Genomic DNA, 22,987 nt, shown 5'->3' on the forward strand with positions numbered 1-22,987 from the left:
TCAATGCGTCCGACTTCTTTCACAGCCACAGAAGCAGAAGTAAACTGCACATTAAAACATGTGAAAGCAACTTGCAACTTTTCTATTTTACAAACGAGCCTTTCCTCTTTTCTTCAAGGGCATCTTCCTGTTTCATGTCACTGAAATGAGAGCCGCCAGCCAACATCTTTTCTTTCCCAGTTATCTTTATTTACAGGGTCAAATCACACAACAACACAATTCACGTAGAAAACTAGCTTTAAAAAAGTTTACGTCAAAAGATATTATTGCTACATTTAGCTGATGTGAATGAACTGACATTTTAAAATAACAGCGTGCGAAAAGAATGAATTAAAATAGATCTTCAGATGCTCCTCAGGTCAGATTCAGACTGAAGAGTTAGAATCCATCCCCTCTGATTCAAATTGCTTCATCTGGGTTAACATGGAGGCCTACGTTGGGTCGGGAACCACGGTTTGGGAAACAGTGACCTTCACCACAAACCAGGCGCGTGGAGAAGAAGCAGTAGAACTACGACCTCATGAAGTCATGAGGAATGAGGAGGAGGGACTTCAACCTCGACCACTGACCGAAGAGTAGATCACGGCGTCCTCGTCCTGCTTGGTTTGTCTGAATAAGGAAAGAAACAGAGACGGTGTGAGGATGAGACGGTGTGAGGGTGAGAGTCTGAGGATGAGACGGTGTGAGGATGAGAGTCTGAGGATGAGACAGTGTGAGGATGAGACGGTGTGAGGATGAGACGGTGTGAGGATGAGAGTCTGAGGATGAGACGGTGTGAGGATGAGACGGTGTGAGGGTGAGAGTCTGAGGATGAGACGGTGTGAGAGTGAGACGGTGTGAGGATGAGACGGTGTGAGGATGAGACGGTGTGAGAGTGAGACGGTGTGAGGATGAGAGTCTGAGGATGAGACGGTGTGAGGATGAGACTGTGTGAGGATGAGAGTCTGAGGATGAGACGGTGTGAGAGTGAGACGGTGTGAGGATGAGACGGTGTGAGGATGAGACGGTGTGAGAATGAGACGGTGTGAGGATGAGAGTCTGAGGATGAGACGGTGTGAGGATGAGACGGTGTGAGAGTGAGACGGTGTGAGGATGAGACGGTGTGAGGATGAGACGGTGTGAGAATGAGACGGTGTGAGGATGAGAGTCCGAGGATGAGACGGTGTGAGAGTGAGACGGTGTGAGGATGAGAGTCTGAGGATGAGACGGTGTGAGGATGAGACGGTGTGAGGGTGAGAGTCTGAGGATGAGACGGTGTGAGAGTGAGACGGTGTGAGGATGAGACGGTGTGAGGATGAGACGGTGTGAGGGTGAGAGTCTGAGGATGAGACGGTGTGAGGATGAGACGGTGTGAAGATGAGAGTCTAAGGATGAGAGTCTGAGGATGAGACGGTGTGAGGATGAGACGGTGTGAGGGTGAGAGTCTGAGGATGGATGGATGGATGGATGACAGATTCCCCCCCCCCCCCACCCCTCTACCTGGCTTGTTTGTTGTGGTTGAAGTGGACGGAGACGTAGCTCACGTCCTCAGGCTGAAAGAGACGGAGCGACAGAACAGAACTTTAAAAAAGAAGTGTGGTGAGAGAAATGAGGCTTCATAGAAACTCCAGGAAATGAAGAATTTAAGTGTTCATACTCCGGAAATACGTAACTTGTTTTGTTCTGTAAAATACTTTAAAACACTTTTTATATGTAAATATTTATAATTAATCACGTTGAGACACACACACACACACACACACACACACACACACACACACACACACACACACACACACACACACACACACACACACACACACACACACACACACACACTGACCAGTTTCTCTTCAGCTCTCGAATCGTCTGCTGCTGCTCGTTTCCTATGAAGAGAATTAATTCCGATTTATTTCAGACGTTTTAAAATGTACTTCAGATTTATTTCACGTCTTATTTTAAAGCTTTTTTCAGATTTATTTCAAATTTTCTTCAGACTTATTTTACACTTAATTGAGATTTATTTCAGGATAACTTTCAAGACCCATTTTGGACTTATTTCCAGACTCAATTCAGGCTTAATTCCAGATTTAATTCAGACTTAATTCCAGACTTAATTCAGGCCTAATTCAGACTTAATTCAGACTTAATCCAGGCTTGATTCCAGACTTAATTCAGACTTAATTCAAGACTTAATTAAGGCTTATTTCCAGACTTAATTCAGACTTAATTCAGGATTAATTCCAGGCTTGATTATAACTTAGTCCAGACTTAATTCAGGCTTAATTCCAGACTTAATTCAGGCTTAATTCCAGACTGAATTCAGGCTTAATTCGAACTTATTCCAGACTTAATTCAGGCCTGATTCAGACATAATTCCGTGGTTTTTGAAAGCACTGGAGAAGTTTTCAACTTCTACCTGCTGAGTCATTTGTTTTTCATGTGTTGCAAAAAAATTCAGAAAAATATTTTTAGAAATGGAGAAAAAGATGAATCCAGTTTTAAAGTCTTACTGGTGCCAATCTGAAACTTTGTCCTCAAACTAGGTTTTTCCCAAATCAACATCAAACTAGCGGTCGAGACGATGTTTGACGCTGGTTGGTGTCGGAATCGTCACGTTAAACCTGAAACGGTCCGACGGCGATCAGAAGCAGCTCGTCGATTTTTTATTTTTTTTTTACAGGAATTCTGTTCACAAACAGATTCATCATTTCAAATGATCGTTAATGAAACTCAGCAGGAGCCTGATAACGATCCATTCATGAGCGTCGCAGAGACGCAGAACAGACGCAGAGACAATAAAATGTAATCATAAGAGTTTTTCATCCTGCAGACTGAAGCTGAAGGCAGTTTTCCACCGTTTGATGACGACGGCGACGACGGCGGCGGCGACGAGAGCGACGGCAGCCAGGAGGACGCCGCCGGTCACAGCAGCTGTCAGAGGAAAGGAACCATCTGAAAAACACAGGATGGACTTTCAGTTAAGGCTTTCAGTCGGTTTCTGTTCTTGTCTTAACTTCTTCTGTCGCTTCCTGCAGTGGCTGAGTCACCATCGCTTCAGCCTTAAAATAGAGTCGTGAAACGGATGACAAGCTGGAGGTCAAACGCCGGCGGCCTGGTGGAGGAGCGACTGTCAGCCGCTGGGTCCACGTTCACCTCGCCTCCCTCAGGTTCTCCAGGACGGGATTACCACCGACCCGCCTTTCATATCGTATAATCAAACATTGTCGTCATGAAAAACATAAAGATTCTAAACACCTGAGGACATCTTGTCATAAAGAATAATAATTAAAAGGTTACTGAAGAAGAAAAATGAAATTAGTTGATTATTTACGTTCCTTAAGATGTCCGGGGTTAATAATGTTGGTATGTCTGTATTATGGTAGTGTTAGCATTAGCATTAGCTGAACTATACTCTATAATCTGGATGTTAGTGCGGAAGATGCTCTATAATCCGGATGTTAGAGAAGGAAGATAGGAAGATGCTCTACAATCCGGATGTTGGAGGAGGAAGAGGCTCTATAATGCGGGTGTTAGAGGAGGAAGATAGGAAGGTGCTCTATAATCCGGATGTTAGAGAAGGAAGATGCTCTATAATCTTTGTGTTAGAGGAAGATGTTCTATAATCTGATGTTAGAGGGGGAAGATGCTCAATAATGCGGGTGTTAGAGGAGGAAGATGCTCTATAATCCGGATGTTAGAGGAGGAAGATAGGAAGATGCTCTACAATTCGGATGTTAGAGGAGGAAGATGCTCTATACTGCGGGTGTTAGAGGAGGAAGATAGGAAGATGCTCTATAATCTCAATGTTCGAGGAGTACGATGCTCTATAATCTGGATGTTAGGGGAGGAAGATGCTCTATAATCTCAATGTTCGAGGCGTAAGATGCTCTATAATCTCAATGTTCAAGGAGTAAGATGCTCTATAATCTGGATGTCAGTGGCACAGAGCAATGAGCTCAACGAAACTTTAGTAACTGTAACTAAGGACAGGTTCACACACCAGAGTTCACTTCAGGGTTTTCTAGGAAACTCTGCTTCTGCTTTTCTCGCCCAGAGCTGCCATGTTGACGCAGCGAGTCTCAGACCTGGATGAACTTGTTGTCGGAGTTATTTGACCTTAACGTGGCTCTGGACCACCGACCGAGTCGGGGAACAAAATGAGCAGAGTGACGCTGGTCTGCAGAGAAAAGGTTCCTTCCCCTCTAGAACTCAAGGCGACACACTGAAAGACGTCATGAGGAGCCGAGCGTCACGTCGAGGCTCAGAACCATCAAACCTTCAGAAAATCAAACGCACCTTCCTGACCTTCGACCTTCAGGCTGTACGGCTGCGACTCCGTGTTCTTAAGGGCCTTCAGCTCACACGTGTAATTCCCAGACTCCCCTGCAGTCAGGGGGCCGAGCCGGAGGGCGGGGCCAGACTCTGAGAGGGCGTGGCCATCTCTGTACCATGTGACCTCCAGCTGGTGGGTGGTGCAGCGTGAGGAGCAGCTCAGTGTGACCGTCCCACCTTTTCTGACCTCAGTGTGTTTTCCTGACCTGCTGACCTCCATCTGGACCCAACCTGGAACTGAGGAGAGCCTTAGTTTATATCACTGTTATTATTGTGTGTGTGTGTGGGGGGGGGGGGGGGGGGGGGGGTCCTGATGCTCTATAATCTGGAAGTTAGAGGAGGAAGATGCTCTATAGTGGGGGTGGGGGGGTATATGGGTGGTAGGAACCCCCCCCCTTCCACTAATTCCCCCCCAGAGGTACAGAGTGACATATTGATGTTGGTTCTCACCTCTGACTGTGACTTTGACTCCTATTGTGTTTGTAAAATGTCCTTCTGTAGCATTAGCTTCCATTCTGAAGCGAAAGGTTCTACCATCATACGTCTGGATGTTTCTGATCAGCAGAGAACAGTTTCTCTCCATGTCTCCCAGGTACTGATAACGAGACGTTGTTCCGGGAGAATTGCTGTCGTATACAGTCGGGGTGCTGCCGTGGCAGATCAGATGGTTTTTGCACCAAACGACTCGGATGATTTTCAGGTAAACAGTCTTTCCTCCATCATCAGTGAAAGACTTCTTGGGTGTGAAGGTGCAGGGGAGGGTGACGGAGGAGCCTTCTACTGCACAGGTGGAGGTCAGCTGATAGATGATAGGTGGAGCTGCAGCATCTGGAAACACAATAATCAGGAGATAAAGAGCTGAAATACTAAAATGAAAACTAATGATACTGCGACTGACAGTGTATTTTGGCCCAAAGGATGTGATGAAGGCCGACTGCCATCAAACAGGTAAAACCACAACACAACAACAAGAAGCCACAACAGAAGTGCTCACGATCGGACAACAGGCTTGGTTTCCAGGGGACAAAAAACCCAGATTCAGAACCAAACTCATGGAACGAATCATTTCAGTGAAAGGAATTAATATGTGGAACGGACTTAAGAAAGAAATTAAAGAGTCAAAAAACATAATGGTTTTTAAGAAACAAATCAAAAATATGATACTCAACAAATATGAGAGTACCACTTGATAGGAGAACCCAGATGAAAGTTGATATTTTGTGTTTTGAAAAAATGAAAACTATATAAAATGTATTGTGTGTAATGTAGATAATATATGTATAAATAATGTAAATGTGGAAACTGACGACAAAATTTGTATATTTGTATAAACTGTAGAGACTTAAAAGAAGTAGAAATATTCTATGCTTATGTAAGTTCTGATTGCAAATTGAATCATTTATAAAACTGTAAAAGAAACAAAAGACTGAAAATGTATAAAGGGGTAGGAAACACAAGTTTTACTTCAACCTACTCCTTTTCGAATTGTATGTACAGTATATTACTTTCTTTTTCTTTTTTCTTTTTTTTAAATTGCATTGTACAAATTCGAACTAAAGACTACTACTACTACTACTACTACAATATTTTTTGACGGACTTGCAGTCTGAGAACCAATTCTTAGAGCGCCAGTGTGTACTCGCCTACGAGCGGCTTCGTCAATTACTTGTTCACTGGAGGAATCTTCCTCGCTGATGTCAGGAAGTTCTCTAAAGAACTGGACAACAAGATCAGGATACTTGACTCTACTCTGGTTCTTTCTGTTGATCCCAGTCACACCAGTAGTACAGAAGTAGCAGTCAGTGGCATAGGAATCCCAACTCTTTTTGTCTTGGCACAGACACTTGGTGCATGCCTTGCGTGGCGTCCAAGCTTTGTCTTGATCACCAAGCGGTAAAAGGATATAGTATATAGTATTATTATATGGATATATTATATAGTGCCTTTTTGCTGAGAGCAGCCCCAAAGTGCTTTATATGGTTCATCACATTCACCCATACATTCACACACCATTGGAGGCTGCAAGGCGCTGTCACTCCAATGGGGGCAGTATGGGGTTCAGTGCCTTGCCCAAGGACACTTCAGCATGTAGGCATGCCAGAGATGGGAATCAAACCTGCAACCTTCCGATATGGGAGGCAACAACTCTACCAACCGAGCTATGCCGCAACAAGCAGGGTAAGACTGGATTTCTGTCAGGAACAACGGTGTATTCGCCGCAGGTGGAGCAGAAAATGTCGGGCTGATTTTTTTGCAAGATCTTCAAGTCAAAGCCGTTTTATTCAGCTGTGACATAAAAAATACCACTTAGTCAGGAACTCTTCAGAGTTCCCTTATTTCAAGAAATAAGAACGATTTTTGTATCATACCAAGCGAAAATAGTTGTACATGCAAACACAATAATAATAATAATAATAATAATGATAATAATAATAATAATAATGATGATGATAATAATAATATTAATAACAATAATATTATAATAATAATAATAATATAATAGTAGTAATAATAATAGTAATAATGATAATAATAATAATAATAATAATAATAATTATAATAATAACAATAATATTATAATAATAATATAATAATAGTAGTAATAATAATAGTAATAATGATAATAATAATAATAATAATAATAATAATAATAATAATAATAATAATAATAATAATAATAATAATAACATTATTTTCTTGCGGCTCAACACGTGTCAACCATGTTTCTTGGTCGTAGGTGAAATGTGTTAAATGTGTTGCTCGTGCAGATGTTACAAATGTGAAAACAATCTATTGGGTGCTATGGAGCCATTTTGCCAAACACATGGATAATGACCATATAAATAATTTTCACCACTTCTGATATATGTGCAAATTTTCACAAGTGTTTGAGCAGGTTTATGCCGTCAAAAAGCAGCAGTTTGCACGGTAGGTGACAGTATAACAACAATAATAATGAAAATAATTCCTTGCATTCCAATAGTGTGAAGACCAGCTCTGCGCGGACCTTAATAATCTCAGGATTTCACTGTTTATCTGTTTTTAAAAAGACAATTTGAAACATTGTTTTTCAAAACGTCGTCATGTAAACGCAAACCTTTTCTGAAACAAAGAGGTAAAAACGATGCATTTTCACGTTGTGGTGTAAACGGGGCCGAAAGCGCCGCAGATGGGAACAGAGAGCGAGTTCAGCGTCTTGCCCAAGGACACTTCAACACATGGACAGCGGCAGAGAGGCATCGAACCAACAACTTCATTATTTAGGGACGATCCGCTTCACCAACTGAGCAGCAAAGTGTCGGCGGAACAAACAAGTCTCCTCTTCACAGGAAGTCATGAGACATTTAAAGATGAGGCACTTTTACGCAACAGTCTGATCTTTCACCAGAAAACACTTTGAGGAAAGACTCGACTCCTCTTCTGCTCCCGACTGCAGCTTCAAAAACATAACGAGCCTCATCAACGACATCGTCTTCGATTCAAAACAATTCTGGGCAAAAACCCAGAAAAATGCAGATGTGAGGACATGAGGCCATTTGTTGGAGGATCTTCTTCACCAGGAACAAACAGAGTTTCCATCCTGCAGAGTTTCACAGAGGCGTCCAGAGCGACACAAACTCTCACCTGTGAGCAGCAGCGAGCAGCTGCAGCAGAAGATCAGCAGGTGAAGAGCCATGGTCCGGTCGACAGCCTGGAGGAGTTCTGAGGTTTCTGCCGCTCACACTCCTTCAGCTTCTTCCTTTCTGCTCTCGTCTGTTCGTCTCAGATTACCTCAGCTTCCTCAGCCTGACTTCTCCAAAAACACATCAGGAGGACGAACCAAAGGCAGAGCGGCTGAGCGACACCTCAGACGGGGGAGGAAACACAGAGGCAAACCTAAACGTGGCAGAAACCACCGCCTGACAGAGGAAGTGGAGGGTATCAAGAAGATCTACTGATGGACGGAAGAAGCAGAAGGTGTGGAGAGGTAAAGACCAAGAGGTTCTAGTGGCGGCGACTCCAGACTGGCAGAGCGTCTGCAGCAGATCCAGGAACATCCGACACCTCAGATTCAGAACACCAGACCTCATTGTGCAGAGTGGCCGGAGGAAGGGTTCTGGTCCAGAGTAGTCAGAAGAAGGGTTCTGGTCCAGAGCGGCTGGAGGAAGGGTTCTGGTCCAGAGTAGTCAGAAGAAGGGTTCTGGTCCATCGCGGCCGGAGGAAGGGTTCTGGTCCAGAGCGGCCGGAGGAAGGGTTCTGGTCCATAGCGGCCGGAGGAAGGGTTCTGGTCCATAGCGGCCGCAGGAAGGGTTCTGGTCCATAGCGGCCGGAGGAAGGGTTCTGGTCCATAGCGGCCGGAGGAAGGGTTCTGGTCCCAATTGTTTCTGGTGGAAGTGGACAGTCAATGAGGTGCGGCACGTTTCAACGTCCAGGTTTGTCCTTCTGACCGTCACTGACATGTTGTCGTCGCGTCCGAGACCAGAAAAACAAAGTCTTGTGAAAAGTTTCAATCTCCCCAACTTGGCTGCGAGTCCCGACCCACAGGCCACATCCAGAACCGGACCTCCTCATGGTTCCCTGAAAAGTTTGCATGCAGGAAGTCCACCACCTGGTGTGGGATTAATTCAAACTCCAAATAGATTTCATGAGACTGATATGATCAAATCGGCTACCATTTCCTGTTGGACAGGTTATATTATGCATATCGGATCCCTGTGGATCGGTTCATAGAGCAATTGTCTCACAATCGGAAGGTTGCCAGTTTAATTCCCATCTTCACCCGTCCACATGTCAAAGTGTCTTTGAGCAAGACACTGAGTGGATGGACTGACTGCCTTGCAATCGTAGCTGCCTCCATTAGTGTGTGAATGGATGAATGTGATTTATTGTGTAAAGCGCTTTGGGGAATGAATGAATGAATGAATGAATGATTGGTTTATTTCAGTGGAGCCGTGAGAAACATGCCAGGATGTTCCTCTGTTTCCTGGTTAATCAAGACATGTGCAATTCTGATAAGCATTAACACGGAGCAGGTTAAAAACTCACTACTTTAACCCAGAGTTTTTATTCCAGGATCAGTGCTCGTTCACATGAAAGGGGCGGAGCTTACAGCGTATGACCAATCACGCGGGAAGAAATCGACTTTACAATAGAGGAGCAGTTAATCTCTGAGATTATGAAGAATTCAAACACATCCAGCAGCTCAAAGCAACACTGCTGCTGCAGCCAAAGCCAGAACCTTCCTGACTTGTTAATGCTGACTTGGTGAGAATAAAGCAGATTAATTCACGGGACAATAGAAACTGAGTCACTTTCACTTTATTCCAGCAGAACAGTTCCAGGCAGAGCTTCCTCACTGCTCTTCTTTTACTTTACATTTTACATCCACTTGTTCTGAGGCGGAGGTTCCTCCGTGTGAGTGTGTTTCCTGTTGGAATATTAATTCATCACCGTGACGACAGGAGAAGTTCTGCTTCCATTAATTCATGGTTCTGCAGTTCTGTCAGCGTGAGCATTAGTATTAAGCTCATTATTCCAGATCAACCGAGGAGCCAAACAGACTTGGAACAAGAAGAAGAAGAAGAAGAAGAAGAAGAAGAAGAAGAACAAGAACAAGAACAAGAACCTCCTTCAAAGCTCAGTGACCAGGATTTATTGGGTTCTGTCAAAAAGATTGTTCTGAATGAATTTCTCCTCTCCTCTCCGCTGCAGCTCAGCGCTGAAGTATTTGGTTCTATATAAAACAAGTTGAATTGAGCCCATGCACCAATCACGATCATTTAAGAATGGGCGGGTCATTTTACAAGAGATCTGATGGTCAGGAGGCGGAGCTTTTAAATACCCAAAATGCATTGCGCTCTACGTGACGTCCTCTCCCCCCGCCCGCTGGACAACATGAGAACTGAGATCCACGTTTTCAAGAGGACCAGAAATCACTTGTTAGCTCCGGTTCAGATGCCCAAACGAAGCAGACGTTTCCCAGAGAGCCCAAGAAGAGAACTCTGGTCCGGATCAAACAGGGAAATGTGAACTCGCCCATAATGCAGTAGGGGCCATCTTGAGGTGAAGGGCACTGTGAGTCATGAGTTATGCCGTCCCATTGTGTTTCCAATGACAAAATTAACTGGAATTGACACCGAAATGATCATTTTTGGTAATCCTCTTCAAAGAAGTGAGCCTTACCAGTTTTTCGAAGGCGACCCAGAGTAAACGGGAACCAGAGACTGCTGTGGAATAAAAGTACATTTTAATAAAAGACTGAGAATAAACAACTTGCCTCCAATAAGCTGATTGCATCAAAGAGTTAAAAAGTCAGGTAAAACACATCAGGCAAACAGTGCAATTAATTCATTGACTGGAACTTAAAGGGGACATATCATGCTAAATCCACTTTTTTAGCCCTTAAATGCATTTTGGTGTATATTTAGAGTGTTTAGAAGTACAGAAAAGTTCAAAGTAGTCTCTTCAGGTGCTCCGTTGATATCTTTATATTCTGTTTTGGTCATATTTTGCGATCGGTTTCGATTTTTCTATTCTCTATTACGTTTTTTGAACAATGACGTCACAGTATTCTCAGCGGAACTGCCAAATTAGGACATCGACGTTTCGAGCAATCCGCCATTTTTGTTTCTCGCTGCGATTTTGTAGTCCAACCGAAGTTACGAGAGGATAAGTCGAAATGTTCGGTTGTTGGATGTAGTAACCCACAAGCTTCGTTACACCGTCTCCCAGCATCAGAACCTTTTCGAAGTGCCTGGTTGAGTTTTATTTTTCACAGAAATGTACCCACATCTGTGGGTAAGGTCATTTTTGTGTGCGCGAATCACTTTAAGGACGACTGCTTCAGCAACCTCCGCCAGTATAAAGAAGGATTTGCCGAAAGACTTGGTCTGATTGAGCGGTCAGTTCCTTCTATCTATGGAGACGACGAACAGAGCACTTCGGTAAGCTGTATATAACGCTAAAAAGTGTGATGATAAGACGTCCCTGTCATTGTTTTGTTAGCATTAGCAGTTGCACCGTCTTCATATGTTAGCGCTGTGTGCTCGTTATAGATTATAATGTAACTTCTGTGTTAAATAGTCGTTGTAATACAGGCAGTATTGTAGTAGTGGGCATGGATGGAGAAGTTAGTGTAAATATAGTAACACACCATTGCGTTACATCCATATGAAGACGTTGTTCTGTAGGTGCATCATCGTCATTTTCATCTCGCTCCGCCGGGTCCGACTCTGGCTCCAACATGTATGGCTGGATGGACAAATCTTCCCTTGTTGACATTTTGTAAATAATGTGTGAATATAAAGTTTCTGCGCCGCTAGATAATTGTATCTGTTCTATCAAACTACAAAGATGGCCGAACAGGGTGACGTTGAACCGAGTATCACCTCTGCAACCTGGAGAGGAGTTGGGGTATGAAGTGTCTCATTTGCATTTGAAGAGACCGCCCCAAAACGAGTTGCTCTCAGAAGCGCATCAGAAAAGGGGTTGAAAAGGGGCCTGTGGAGCTCTAATAATGAGGAATTTAGACCCAAGCATTGCAGTTTCGCGTTGTATAGACCACAACTGTATGATTTATATGTAAAAAGGAAGGATTTAAAAGCATGATATGTCTCCTTTAAAGGGACAATTAAAGGAAATAACTGGTGTGGCGCTTGACCGCTCTAACAGGGGAGCAAGTATGGAGCTATACATTAAAAGTAATGTCACCGAAGATGTAGGCAGCCATGAATAAAACACTACTTCACACTTATCAATTTAAACCAAATAAAACACTCACGTTTGCCTACGCACACCAGTTCAAGGTGACTAAAAAACACTAAAACACACACCTGAGATAAGTCTGCTTCAAATCAGTTTTTAAACCTATGACCTGAACACTCCATCAACTGGCTGGCTGGATTAATTCACTTACTACGGAGTAAGTCATGCAAGGTATGACTGAATCCCTCACACTGCCCATTACTCTCAGGATGATACGGTGTGGTGCCGCTCTTTTCAATGCCATATATCTTACACAGCTGTTGTAGTAACTCTCCTTCAAAGTTCCTGTCTTGGTCTCCGTGGAAACGTTTGGGGACTTCCTAGTTCTTTGTGCTTTCAACTGTCTTCTCTCTCCTCTAGTTTCATGGTGCTTTTCCACCAGTATCGACTCGCCACGCCTCACCTCACCTCGTCTTGTATTTTAGGCTTTACCTTAACGTGAACCTATAAGCATATATGTATGGTACATGCAGTATTCTTCTTTATACATACGTTTTCATTACCCGTTTAGAAGGACATAAAAAACTAAACAAAAAAAGACAACCAGACAACATGAACCAAAAAAGGACCCTCTCTTTTTCTTCCTCTTCCCCTTTCCTTTCCCTCCTATTAATATTGTCTTTTGTCATTAAGTAAGTGAAAAAAAATGATTAATTTGCTTTTTTATTCATACTTTTGTAACCCAGACAAATATGTTACTGTGTTTATAAAGTTCATAAGATATGTTACTGTTTAAAGAAGGCTGAAAGAACAAACAAGTTCAATATATTATGTAAATATGGTTAAAATTCATGTTCAAAAAGGTTTGAATCTGCTAAAGTAGCTGAGTATAAGTTAAAAAAACAAAAAAAAAAACAAGTACTGTACAAAATGCTTTCGATGTATTTTATTTTGTTTTATTGTGAAGAACAAAGGGAAGTGCCGTGCTCCCAGTCGTTTGTTGTAATCGCTTGACGTGAGCGAAAACCGGAAGTGAGATGTACGACGACATGATTTAACTTGACTGGGCAGACCCACAATATAATGAATATATTAGCCGCTGTTTGAGTAATTAGGTGAGTTTTCTGGATCGTTAACACGATGGTCAGTGATGGACACTCATTTAATGCAGGTTAGGTTACATGTAGACATGTTTCAGCTCGACGTTTGTCCTGCAGTAACTTGGAACTTTGAAGCAGTTTAGCATTATTAGCATCATTAGCATTCGCTGGCTAAGTGGATGCTGCACTAGTTTGCTGACTTAGCGATCAATAGAGACTTTTTCTTCTTCAATGATCCGGTGTAGGTTACCTACAGAAGAGTATTGGGGCCACTGAAGAAAAAAGAAAGTGGGTAAAAAATCAAAAACAAAACCTCCTGCACTTTAGAAAAAGTCGAAAATCAAAGTCGAGATTTATTTTTACACGAGAGACGTCTGTCCATCCCTCATCATTTGCCCTTGGATGCAAAATCACATTAAATCACTTAATTCTGTCTTTATAGGGTTGCTTACCTGCGACGCTGCAGGCTACAACTGTCTCTTATAGTCCTAATACTGATTATACTGCATTGTGTTTATGAGCTAAATCCTGTTGTGAAGCACCGTTTCACCGCTTCATTAAACCCGTGACGCGTTTTGAAGCAGTCACGTGTGCTGGCATGAGGCTCGACGGACTTTGTAAAAAAAAACAACGTGTTTTTTTCTCCGTGAAAAAAAATATCTCGACTTTGATTTTCGACTTTTTCTGAAGCCTTGAGTTGTTTTTTTAAGCATCCGAATTTATTTTTTTTTCTTCAGTGGCCCTAATACTCTTCCCACACCTGTCGTGGGCGGGGCTTGTGCCTGCGCCTGCTAATGACGTCATGTATAATGGGATCTATAGTAGCACCACATGGACAAACGAAAACAGGATGCCATAGATCGTTTGCACTGACGTCACAAATTTCCCATGATCCTCTCTGATTGGCGAGTGTCCGCCAGCTTTTATTTACAACACACCGGTAACTGTTGAGGAAGGTGCAAAATGTTTCGTTTCATATTGTCACGGTGCTTTTTTGAGGGGATTTTCAACACAGAAAAATGATACATAGACTTGCAGTAGTAGAGCTCTACTGTATTGTAGATATAATATTATAGATCGTTTACAATACCGTGTAGACTGGAGGTTCTCTACACATATAGTGAATGATCTACTAGCATATGTCTACGCTGTCATTGGAGCAGACATTCACACACGGGACACAATGACGGCAGAGTTAATTTATTAAAAGTTCCTCATTAGTTCTCCGACGGGAAATTTCTCCACCAAATGGACCGTCTTCCCCAGCCACACAGCGCAGCGCTCTGGGGAGGTGATGGAGGCCGAGGGTGTAGCTCAGGGAGCAGGTTGTTTTGACTATGAGAGTAAACCGGAGTACCGGAGGAGAACCAGCACACAGAGAGAGAGAACATGAAAACTCCACACTGAAAGCTTCTGGACCTTCTGGCTGTGAGGCGAGAGGCTGTGGACTCATTTACATGGACCTTGTGCCTCCATCCTCCTCAAATTTTAACAAATTGCTGTAGGGGTCAACCCCACAGCACTCCTCTATCTTACCGCGATACCTAGCTTCATCTGGAATGTTCAATCCTTGATGAATTTGGGAAAAATCACATGAATATACGAAGATATGTTCTTATGCAGATGTATACATAAAAGATGGTGGACCGAAGCGAATCGGAGCGGATCATGGGAAATCTGACATCAGTTGCAAACGATCTATAGATAGATAGATAGATAGATAGATAGATAGATAGATAGATAGATAGATAACTAGATAGATAGATAGCGCTCCTCCTCCTTTGGCTCAGCAGGAGGCGCTCTGCTGCTCCTCCTCCTGCTCCCTGTTGAAGACCCTCCCGTCCAGCTGCCTCCTCCAGCTCAGCTTCACGTCCTCTCTGACACCTCGCTCCACCAGCTTCTGTCTCACCTGAAACACCGTCCACGCCCAGTCAGACTGCAGCGACCACATCTCACCAGCAGGGGGCAGAGGACGGTGAGCGTGAACATCGAAAATATCGTGATAAGGTCATAATGGAACCTTTCAATAAAACCAAAACAGTCATGTGAATCAGGTGGAAGTTCTGTTTCAGAGAAAAACAAACATTTGAACACAATGTAAAGGATGAGCCTCTAAAAAGCCTTTAAAAGGCCTCAGATCTTACTGAACGCGTCAACGCCAGACGGATGGTGTTGTATTCAGTCGGTGAGAAAAGTCACAGGTTTGCTTTTCCGGAGCCACACAGGCTGAAATCTTTGATTAATTTCGGATGGATGTTAAAATCTGTTGTTTGTTTCTGACCTGCTGCAGGACGGATTCCGGCTCCGCCCACTGAGTCAGGGCTGCAGACGAGCTCAGACGAAGCTTCACCGCCCTCACCATGGAGACATTCACCTCTGCAGGACACAAACACATCATAGGGACTCACTACTGAACCGTCACACCTCCATCACTGGGCGGAGCACTCACCTGAGTAACAGAGGAAGGCGTATTTATTGATGCAGGGACGCTGAATCCACTCGGCTGACGTCAAATCCATCGTTACACATCCTGCTGCTCTCTGAGCCTGCACCGCCTTCCAGCGCCTGTAGGGGGCGGTGCTTCCATCGGACCACTTCCACTCGGGTCTGAAGAGACCGAACCAGGCACTGGGCTTGGGGTTGTACTGGTACCGGTCGTCTTGGTTCTGGTCAGGGTGTCCAGCGGTTCCACCCGTGACTCCGTGAGGGTTTGTTGTGTGGTTGGAGTTGAGCTTGAGCTGGAGCTGCTGGTTCTCCTCCTCCTTCGTGATGACGCTCAGGTCCTTGTGGTGCCTCTGGCAGTGAGCGCGAGCGTCTGTCCAGCTCAGCAGAGTCTGCACTAAGACGTCGCTTCCCGTCAAGCCTGAACGAGTGAATGTCAGACGAAAGTCTGCTTTTACCTGCGGAAACACTCTGAGCCAAAACTAACTTCCACTTCACTTTAACGGACGTGTGTTTGAAATGAATAAATCCATGGTGCACCTCTGTCCTCATCCAGTAAATGAGACATGATACTGGTGTAAAGCTGAATGAATGAATGACTTGATAGATTGTTTGCTTAATTACACAACTTAATTACACAATGGACAGATGATGGATGAAAAATGGTTGATGGATGGATGATTAGTCAAGGAAAGCAAATGAAGTGTATGTTCATATACTTTCATTCATATATTTTCTTTCATTCAATATAAAGTTTCTCTCTTATTCTTCATCTCCTCTTCTTGGAACGCTGGCTCCAGGATGTCTGGGGCAGGTTAACTGCCTCCAGGTTAGAGGTGCAGCCAGATGCTATATTATCATCATTGTTTATAACAGGACACACATTCTGGACACCCTCGGTTCAGAGCTCGGGGGCTGAGACCCATAAGAACCTGGGCGCAGCCCTCTGCAGATATGGGCTGTGATTCTGATACTATCCAATTTGATATTAAAGGAGACATATCATGCTTTTAAATCCTTCCTTTTTACATATAAATCATACAGTTGTGGTCTATATAAAGCGGAACTGCAATGCTTGGGTCTGAATTCCTCATTATTAGAGCTCCACAGGCCCCTTTTCTACCCCTTTTCTGATGTGCTTCTGAGAGCAACTTGTTTTGGGGCGGTTTCTTCAGATGCAAATGAGACACTTCATACCCCCCCTCCTCTCCAGGTTGCAGAGCTGACACTCGGTTCAACTCCACCCTGTTCGGCCATCTTTGTCCTAATTTGGCAGTTCCGCTGCGAATACTGTGACGTCATTGTTCAAAAAACGTAATAGAGAATAGAAAAATCGAAACCGATTGCAAAATATGACCAAAACAGAATATAAAGATATCAACGGAGCACCTGAAGAGACTACTTTGAACTTTTCTGTACTTCTAAACACTCTAAATATACAAAAAAATGCATTTAAGGGCTAAAAAAGTGGATTTAGCATGATATGTCCCCTTTAAATCCTTTTTATCCAAGCAAGAAGTCTCAGCGAAGTTATTTTCTTTCTGTTCAACACCGAATTCACCTCACAAACCGGGAGTGTCAGAATCTGACAACAACGTTCATTTCTTGTTCCTATTTGGTTCCGCTCAGCGATCAAATCCACTTATTATTATTCAGGAAATATTTGCGAATTTGTCGCCATGGCGACGACCTGTGATTCCTTTCTTGAGCCCCGGATCCCCTGGAGTGGCTGCAGTGAAGGAGGGAGTGGAGGTCCCTGGACTCACCGTTGTTGCAGAGGAAGTAGTGTTTGTCGTCACAGTCTCTGGAGTACCACAGTCCACTTCCTGCCATCATCACACACTTCCAGAAGCTCGGCTGTTCCGAGGCCCAGTTGGTGTAGAAGGTGTATGGCTTCAGGTGGACGCCTGACGACCACCCCCAGGTGCTGTTGTGGAGCCCGATCCAAAGCTTCGTTCTGCTGCCGCCCGCCCGCTCGGCCTCTGTGTTTCTGGCGCCGTCCTCGATGGTGGCGAGGTCGGCGAACTTCTCTCGACAGTGGCGGCGAGCGTCGGGCCAGTTCATGATTTCGTCGACGCGGTGGTAACGCCTCAGCGCGCCAGCGGACCGAAGGTCGCAAACCAACAGGCAACCTGAGAGACGACGCAGGAGGAAACGTCCACAAACGACTCAACCCGGAACCTTCTCCACATCACACGGCAGGTTCTAGGTCAATGAAGGGCTCAGTATTGTTTTTATTTATTCATTCATTCATTCATTCATTCATTCATTCATTTATTTATTTATTTATTTAAACAAGCTTGATGGTGACATTATAATTAGATCCCGGAGCGATGAAGCTGAAAGACATCTCCAACATGCAGGACACCACAGAACAGTGTTCAGCTCATGTTGATTTTAAAAGTCTTTTGAATAAAAAAACCTTCTGAGTTAAAACATTTACATGTTTAAGTATTTTAGTTTCAGAGGTTTAATGAATTTTATGAGTTTAATGAGTCTATGAATCAAAGAAATGTTGACAACAGTAGAAATGGGAGTTGATCAGGTTAAAGGAATAATTTTATAGGAACAAGTTATCATTAAATGAAAATAAAACAAAATGTATGGTGTTTGGTGGCGCGAGGACAAATCGTGACATTCAATTAATCCTAAATGGAGTAAGAATCCTCGGGGTAATCCCAAATCCTAAATTCAGTTGGAAGCCACATATAAAATATATAAAACAGAAATCATCTAAAACTATTGGTAATATTTATAAAACAAGCAACTTTTTGAAGTGTTTGTGAAAAGACAAGAAAGGTTTTCCCACCGGTGTTCAACATTTTTTCATATTGAGAGAAAATAATCATAATTTCAGAGGATTGTGTGTGTTTGAAAGAGGCAGTGTGAGAACCAATGTTAAATATAGACGTTTCCTTTCTGGGAGTCATATTATGGGATGGACTTAGCAACGACTTAAAATTGTATAAATCTCTGTTGTGCTTCAAAACACATTGAAATGTAAAATATTTAATGGTCACAATGAAAAATTACTGATATCAGAAATGATTAAGAAGAACAACTTTGAGTAAGCTTTAGTTTTTCTCTTCTTTTATATTACTTCTATTATGGTTTTTTAACTATATTTTTCTCTTGTATCTCTGATGTTCAGGGTAAGTATAGATTTTTAAAGGGATTGGCAAAAATAAGCCTTGGCTTCAGCCAAGAGTTTGTTCATCTATAAAAATGTAAAGACAATCAGAACTGCCTACGTAAGAGAGGAAAACAAGAACAACCCTAAGTTTCTCTTCAGTACTATAGCCAGGCTGACAAAAAGCCACGGCTCTTTCCAACCTCTTATCCCGTTACCTTTGAGCAGTAATGACCGTAAACTCTTTTAATGACAAAATTCTAACTATTAAGGACAAAATTGAAGCTTAGCTGCCCAAAGATATGTTTTTTTCTTTCTGTATGTTTCTCTTGTATCTCTGGTGTCCTGGATAACTTGATAGATTGTAAAGGGATAAGCCTTGGATTCAACCTAGACCCATTTCAGCTACAGAAATTGTAAATAAAAAAAAAGAAGGTTTTGAGTCAGATTTACAAATATCAAATATGATCCGTTTGTCTTCTCAGTAAATTTGTTTCATTAAACATTTAAAATGTTCAAAAGCTCACCAAAGGGTGTAGTTATTATCGCTACATACTTGAGTTGCTGCTCATCATGTTCTATTCAAAGTGACGTAAGACTGAGAAGAGTTCACAGACCTGAGAGCAGCAGGACGACCAGTCCGTGTGTCTTCATGATCCCCGAGAGCTGAAAGGCTGGGAAAACAACGAAAACATCCACATCATCGGCGTAGAGGGAGCACCTCAGGATTCGTATGGAGACCCTGGATTAACTGGTGCCAACTGTGTGTGAAGTTAAGTCTTGTAGCATCAGTGTTGTGCCAGAAATGCATACACTGCCTTGCCTTCCTTTCAAGTATCATGCATGAGTAATAATCATATAAACAATATAAAACATATAATTTCTTTATTTTACATGTAACCCATCGCTAAATCATCTCAATTGCAGTTTGGTTTACAAATGCAAACAAGGAAAACAGACAACTCACATACATAAATACTATAAACATTCATTACTGACACTAACGCTGTGAGCTGCAAATCCTTCTTTGTCAAATCGGAATCTTTTTTTTTTTGCATACAGGAAACATGAGACTCGCCTTAGTTGTTACTGTGTTCATACAATTTAGTATTTTTATGTTATAATTGTAAATCCTGATCCGTTTTAAGAAGCAGCGAGCGCTCTCGTGGACGAGAATCACTTTTTGGCAGGGAATCACTTTTTGCCACCCAACCACCCACACACACACACACAAGTACTTTGTAGTACCTGGTAGTACAGGAACGGAATCTTACCCGACCTGTCGACTCGGAGCCGCCGTCAGTGTGAGGTCCTTCAGACCTGTCCATCCTTATACGCCTGAACACACACACACATGTGCATGCACACACACGTAAAAGCACTTAGGAAAATAAAAGCCTTCATTAAAGACACTCACGTTTCTGGATGCAAATTAAAAATAAACAAATAAAAAAACCTTTTGACTGTTTATGTAAATTCCAACTTTAATGGTCATTAATTCAGTGATTAGGAAAATAAAAGCCTTCATTTTCTGAAAATTACATTGATACTGTAAATGACAAATATCCTTAAATTTCAAGAGGAATAACGTGATGAAAAGTCAATTTCTTCTCAATATTTTCACATTTTGTGGAACTTTGTCTTTTACTTTCAATCCAGGCTTAATAGTTCATGATTCTAAAAGCCAAAGTTTCCGTGTCTAATCTACTGTTTTTAATGTACTTAACAGTTGTGTTTATTTAAACAGAACTAATTCAACTATTATAATCATGTTAAAAAGCTCTTGTGACTGTGTGAATATATCATATTAAAAATGACTTACTGATACCAACATCGGGTCCGATACTCGTACTCCAATGCTCTCGTTTAGAGTTTTCATCACATCAGCATCACAAGGCCGTATCTAAGCAGGTACACGGTGCGCCCGTTTAGTTTGCGGCCTGGGCGGCTGCCCGCTTCGTCCACAGCAAAATCCGCCACTGGGTATTAGTTTTGGTAATCTGTATCAGCAAGTAACTAAAGGTTAGTATTTGTACTTTACAAGTGGTATCGTGCATTCTTATCAAGGCGGGCGTTACGACTTCTTCTGGAAGACTTGAGACTTTGCTTGTGAACTCTGATGTTTTGAAGGAGTCCACTGTCTTTCTTTTAAAGAGTCTCCTGCAGTGAAAACCTGTAAATTGAGTCTTTATTGGGAGAAAACATTGACCGTTGATGTAAATCTGATGTTCAAGAGACTCAGACTTCATTAAGGTTCGTTTGGATAAAAGAGGGAAGCAGGAAAAATTCAAATGATCTATTCAAATCATTTCAGGGACGCAAACAGAAAATCCTCATAGAGGTCGCAGGTATCAAACCGTGAACCCAAACAAGAGTTGAACACATCAGTGATGATCGGATCCATTTGTCACAGCAGCTCAACACACAGTGGAATAAAACCTCCTCTCTAGCGGCTGGCACCACGGATAAAACCAAGTCCTTCGACCCCGTCGACCACTCTGCTCTGAGCTCTGTCGCTCCAGAGGCTGTTGGGGTGAGAGACAGGGAATCAAACCATCAAACCCGGGACTGTGAAACATTCCACCTGCTTTACTCACTAAGCATCATCTTTTCCATAGCGGCCGAAATCCTGGTACAACGTTGTGACTGAAATAAGCTAAAGAAGTGTGTATAGTGTGGGAGAAACAAGGGAAAACTAGAGTTTCTGGAAACGCTTAGGGTCCGTCTCCATGGAAACGGGCAAAAATGAGACATTTTGGAAACACTCAAGGTCATTGATGGCTGAAACACTGCTACTCCACTCCACGGTGGTAGCCATTGGCAGTTCTGCACATGCTCAGTAGAGGCAATCGGAACAAAGTTTCCTCCGTGGTGTCGTGACTCCCCGTCCATATTCTCAGACTTACTACTTTTGTTTTGACAGTAATGGCGATAACAATCCAACTTGGTAGTTTTATTTTGACAGTCACGGTAATAACAATCCATCTTGGTAGTTTTATTTTGACAGTCACCATAATAATCTATCTTGGTGGTCTGTCCACTAGAATGTCTGTGTTCTCCTGTTGTTAATGTTTAGAGCTCATTGCTCTCTGCTGCATGTGTGTGTGTGTGCTTTCAGCACTAAAACTAACAACAGCACCCACTAGTGGACCAACATGAAAACTAAATTTTCAGAATGTTGCAGTGTAAACGGTTAACGATTCTGAAACACACAACGATGTGTCTTCACTTGAATCGTTGTGTAAACGAGCCTGTCGGGGTCGTGAATGTCTCTTCTGTCCTGCAGATGGAAGATCAAACACAAGACAAGCTGCTGCTCATTTATCATTTAATAAAAAAAAAAAAAAAAAACTGCCAAAACTCTGAAAGAACAATAAAAATGAAACAAACACAACAAGTTCACAACAGAAAACACTGAGCTTGGTAAAAGTGTAGAAGAGTCTTTCTGTAGCTCTGGATCCACTCAGGCTACATGGTCTTCATCTTCTTTGGAGTCTTGGAGTCCATGAAGCTCTTGAGCCTCTTCTTGACGGGACCCAGCCTGGGTCTGGACTCTGATTGGTCCTCCTCGGCCCCCGACAGAAGAAGCTCCAGAAGATGCTTTTTGCGTCCCAGAACTTTCTTGACCTTCTTCCCGAAGCTCTTCTGCAGGCCCTTCAGGGCGTCGTCCTGCAGACGGAGAGGAAAGGCTGAGTGACGAAACAATGGACCGACCGGACTCAACCGATTGGTCCTGGACTAACCAGCAGCTCAACATTCAGGGTGAGGGTTAGAGTTCATGGGGCGTGAACAAGACTGTACAAGATGCCTGAAAGATGACGGTTAAAAATTGGCTTCTTTAAAACGTCTATAAATCAAAAGCTATTTGGGAAACTAAAAGCAAAATGCAGCGGCGTTCCTCAGGGAGCCGTTATTGGGCCCCTTCTGTTCTGTGAACTCACCTCTGTAATTTGATGCTCCTTTGATGGGATAAAAATCTGAAATCAGGTTAAAATTTGTCTTAAAGGTCTGAAGTGAGTCTGAAAATAAGTTGAAAAACATTACAAAAAGTCAACTTAAAGCTGGTGTGAAACCATTGTGAGCCATTTAAACAAACAGGAGTTCAGTGAAAAAATATGAGCTGCTTTTGAAAGCAGGCAACAGCTAAAGCTGAAGCTACAACTACAACTGAAGCTAAAGCTGATGCTAAAGGTAAAACTGAAGCTACAACTACAACTAAAGCTGAACCTACAACAAAAGATAAAACTACAGCTAAAACTCAAGCTGAAACTAAAGATGAAGCTAAAGATAAAGCTCCAACTAAACCTGAAGCTCCAAC

The 22,987-nt window shown here is 42.8% G+C and overlaps 3 protein-coding genes across 7 annotated transcripts in view; all 3 read right to left on the reverse strand.

Annotated features, from left to right (window-relative positions):
* Positions 1 to 175: 175 nt before the first annotated feature.
* On the reverse strand, positions 176 to 8,170 carry LOC308114805 (sialoadhesin-like). 4 transcript variants are annotated; one of them, XM_080471992.1, is made up of 7 exons: positions 7,939 to 8,170; positions 4,765 to 5,142; positions 4,288 to 4,545; positions 2,838 to 2,934; positions 1,823 to 1,865; positions 1,480 to 1,532; positions 176 to 609 (listed from the first exon to the last, which is right to left on the reverse strand). In XM_080471992.1, exons 1-7 carry the CDS (start codon positions 7,988 to 7,990, stop codon positions 552 to 554), a joined length of 939 nt encoding a protein of 312 aa, XP_080328118.1. In that variant the 5' UTR covers positions 7,991 to 8,170; the 3' UTR covers positions 176 to 551. The 4 variants fall into 4 exon arrangements, with proteins under 4 accessions (XP_080328118.1, XP_080328116.1, XP_080328117.1 ...); XM_080471990.1 differs by having other exon boundaries at positions 4,279 to 4,545; XM_080471991.1 differs by having other exon boundaries at positions 4,288 to 4,551.
* A 6,112-nt stretch (positions 8,171 to 14,282) lies between these two features.
* On the reverse strand, positions 14,283 to 19,975 carry LOC308114246 (macrophage mannose receptor 1-like). Its single transcript, XM_080470962.1, has 6 exons — positions 19,944 to 19,975; positions 19,287 to 19,343; positions 17,306 to 17,671; positions 15,547 to 15,960; positions 15,379 to 15,473; positions 14,283 to 15,006 (listed from the first exon to the last, which is right to left on the reverse strand). Exons 2-6 carry the CDS (start codon positions 19,321 to 19,323, stop codon positions 14,884 to 14,886), a joined length of 1,035 nt encoding a protein of 344 aa, XP_080327088.1. The 5' UTR covers positions 19,324 to 19,343; positions 19,944 to 19,975; the 3' UTR covers positions 14,283 to 14,883.
* A 2,006-nt stretch (positions 19,976 to 21,981) lies between these two features.
* The window catches only part of trim33l (tripartite motif containing 33, like), a 29,935-nt gene continuing 28,929 nt past the window's right edge, over positions 21,982 to 22,987 (reverse strand). For both annotated transcript variants that reach the window (XM_080472008.1, XM_080472009.1), the window contains exon 13: positions 21,982 to 22,338. In XM_080472008.1, coding sequence (XP_080328134.1) covers positions 22,138 to 22,338 — 201 coding nt within the window. In that variant the 3' untranslated portion in view covers positions 21,982 to 22,137. The remainder of the gene's footprint in view (positions 22,339 to 22,987) is intronic.

This window comes from Lipophrys pholis (genome assembly GCF_963383615.2).
Source record: "Lipophrys pholis genome assembly, chromosome: 9".
NCBI lineage: Eukaryota > Metazoa > Chordata > Actinopteri > Blenniiformes > Blenniidae > Lipophrys > Lipophrys pholis.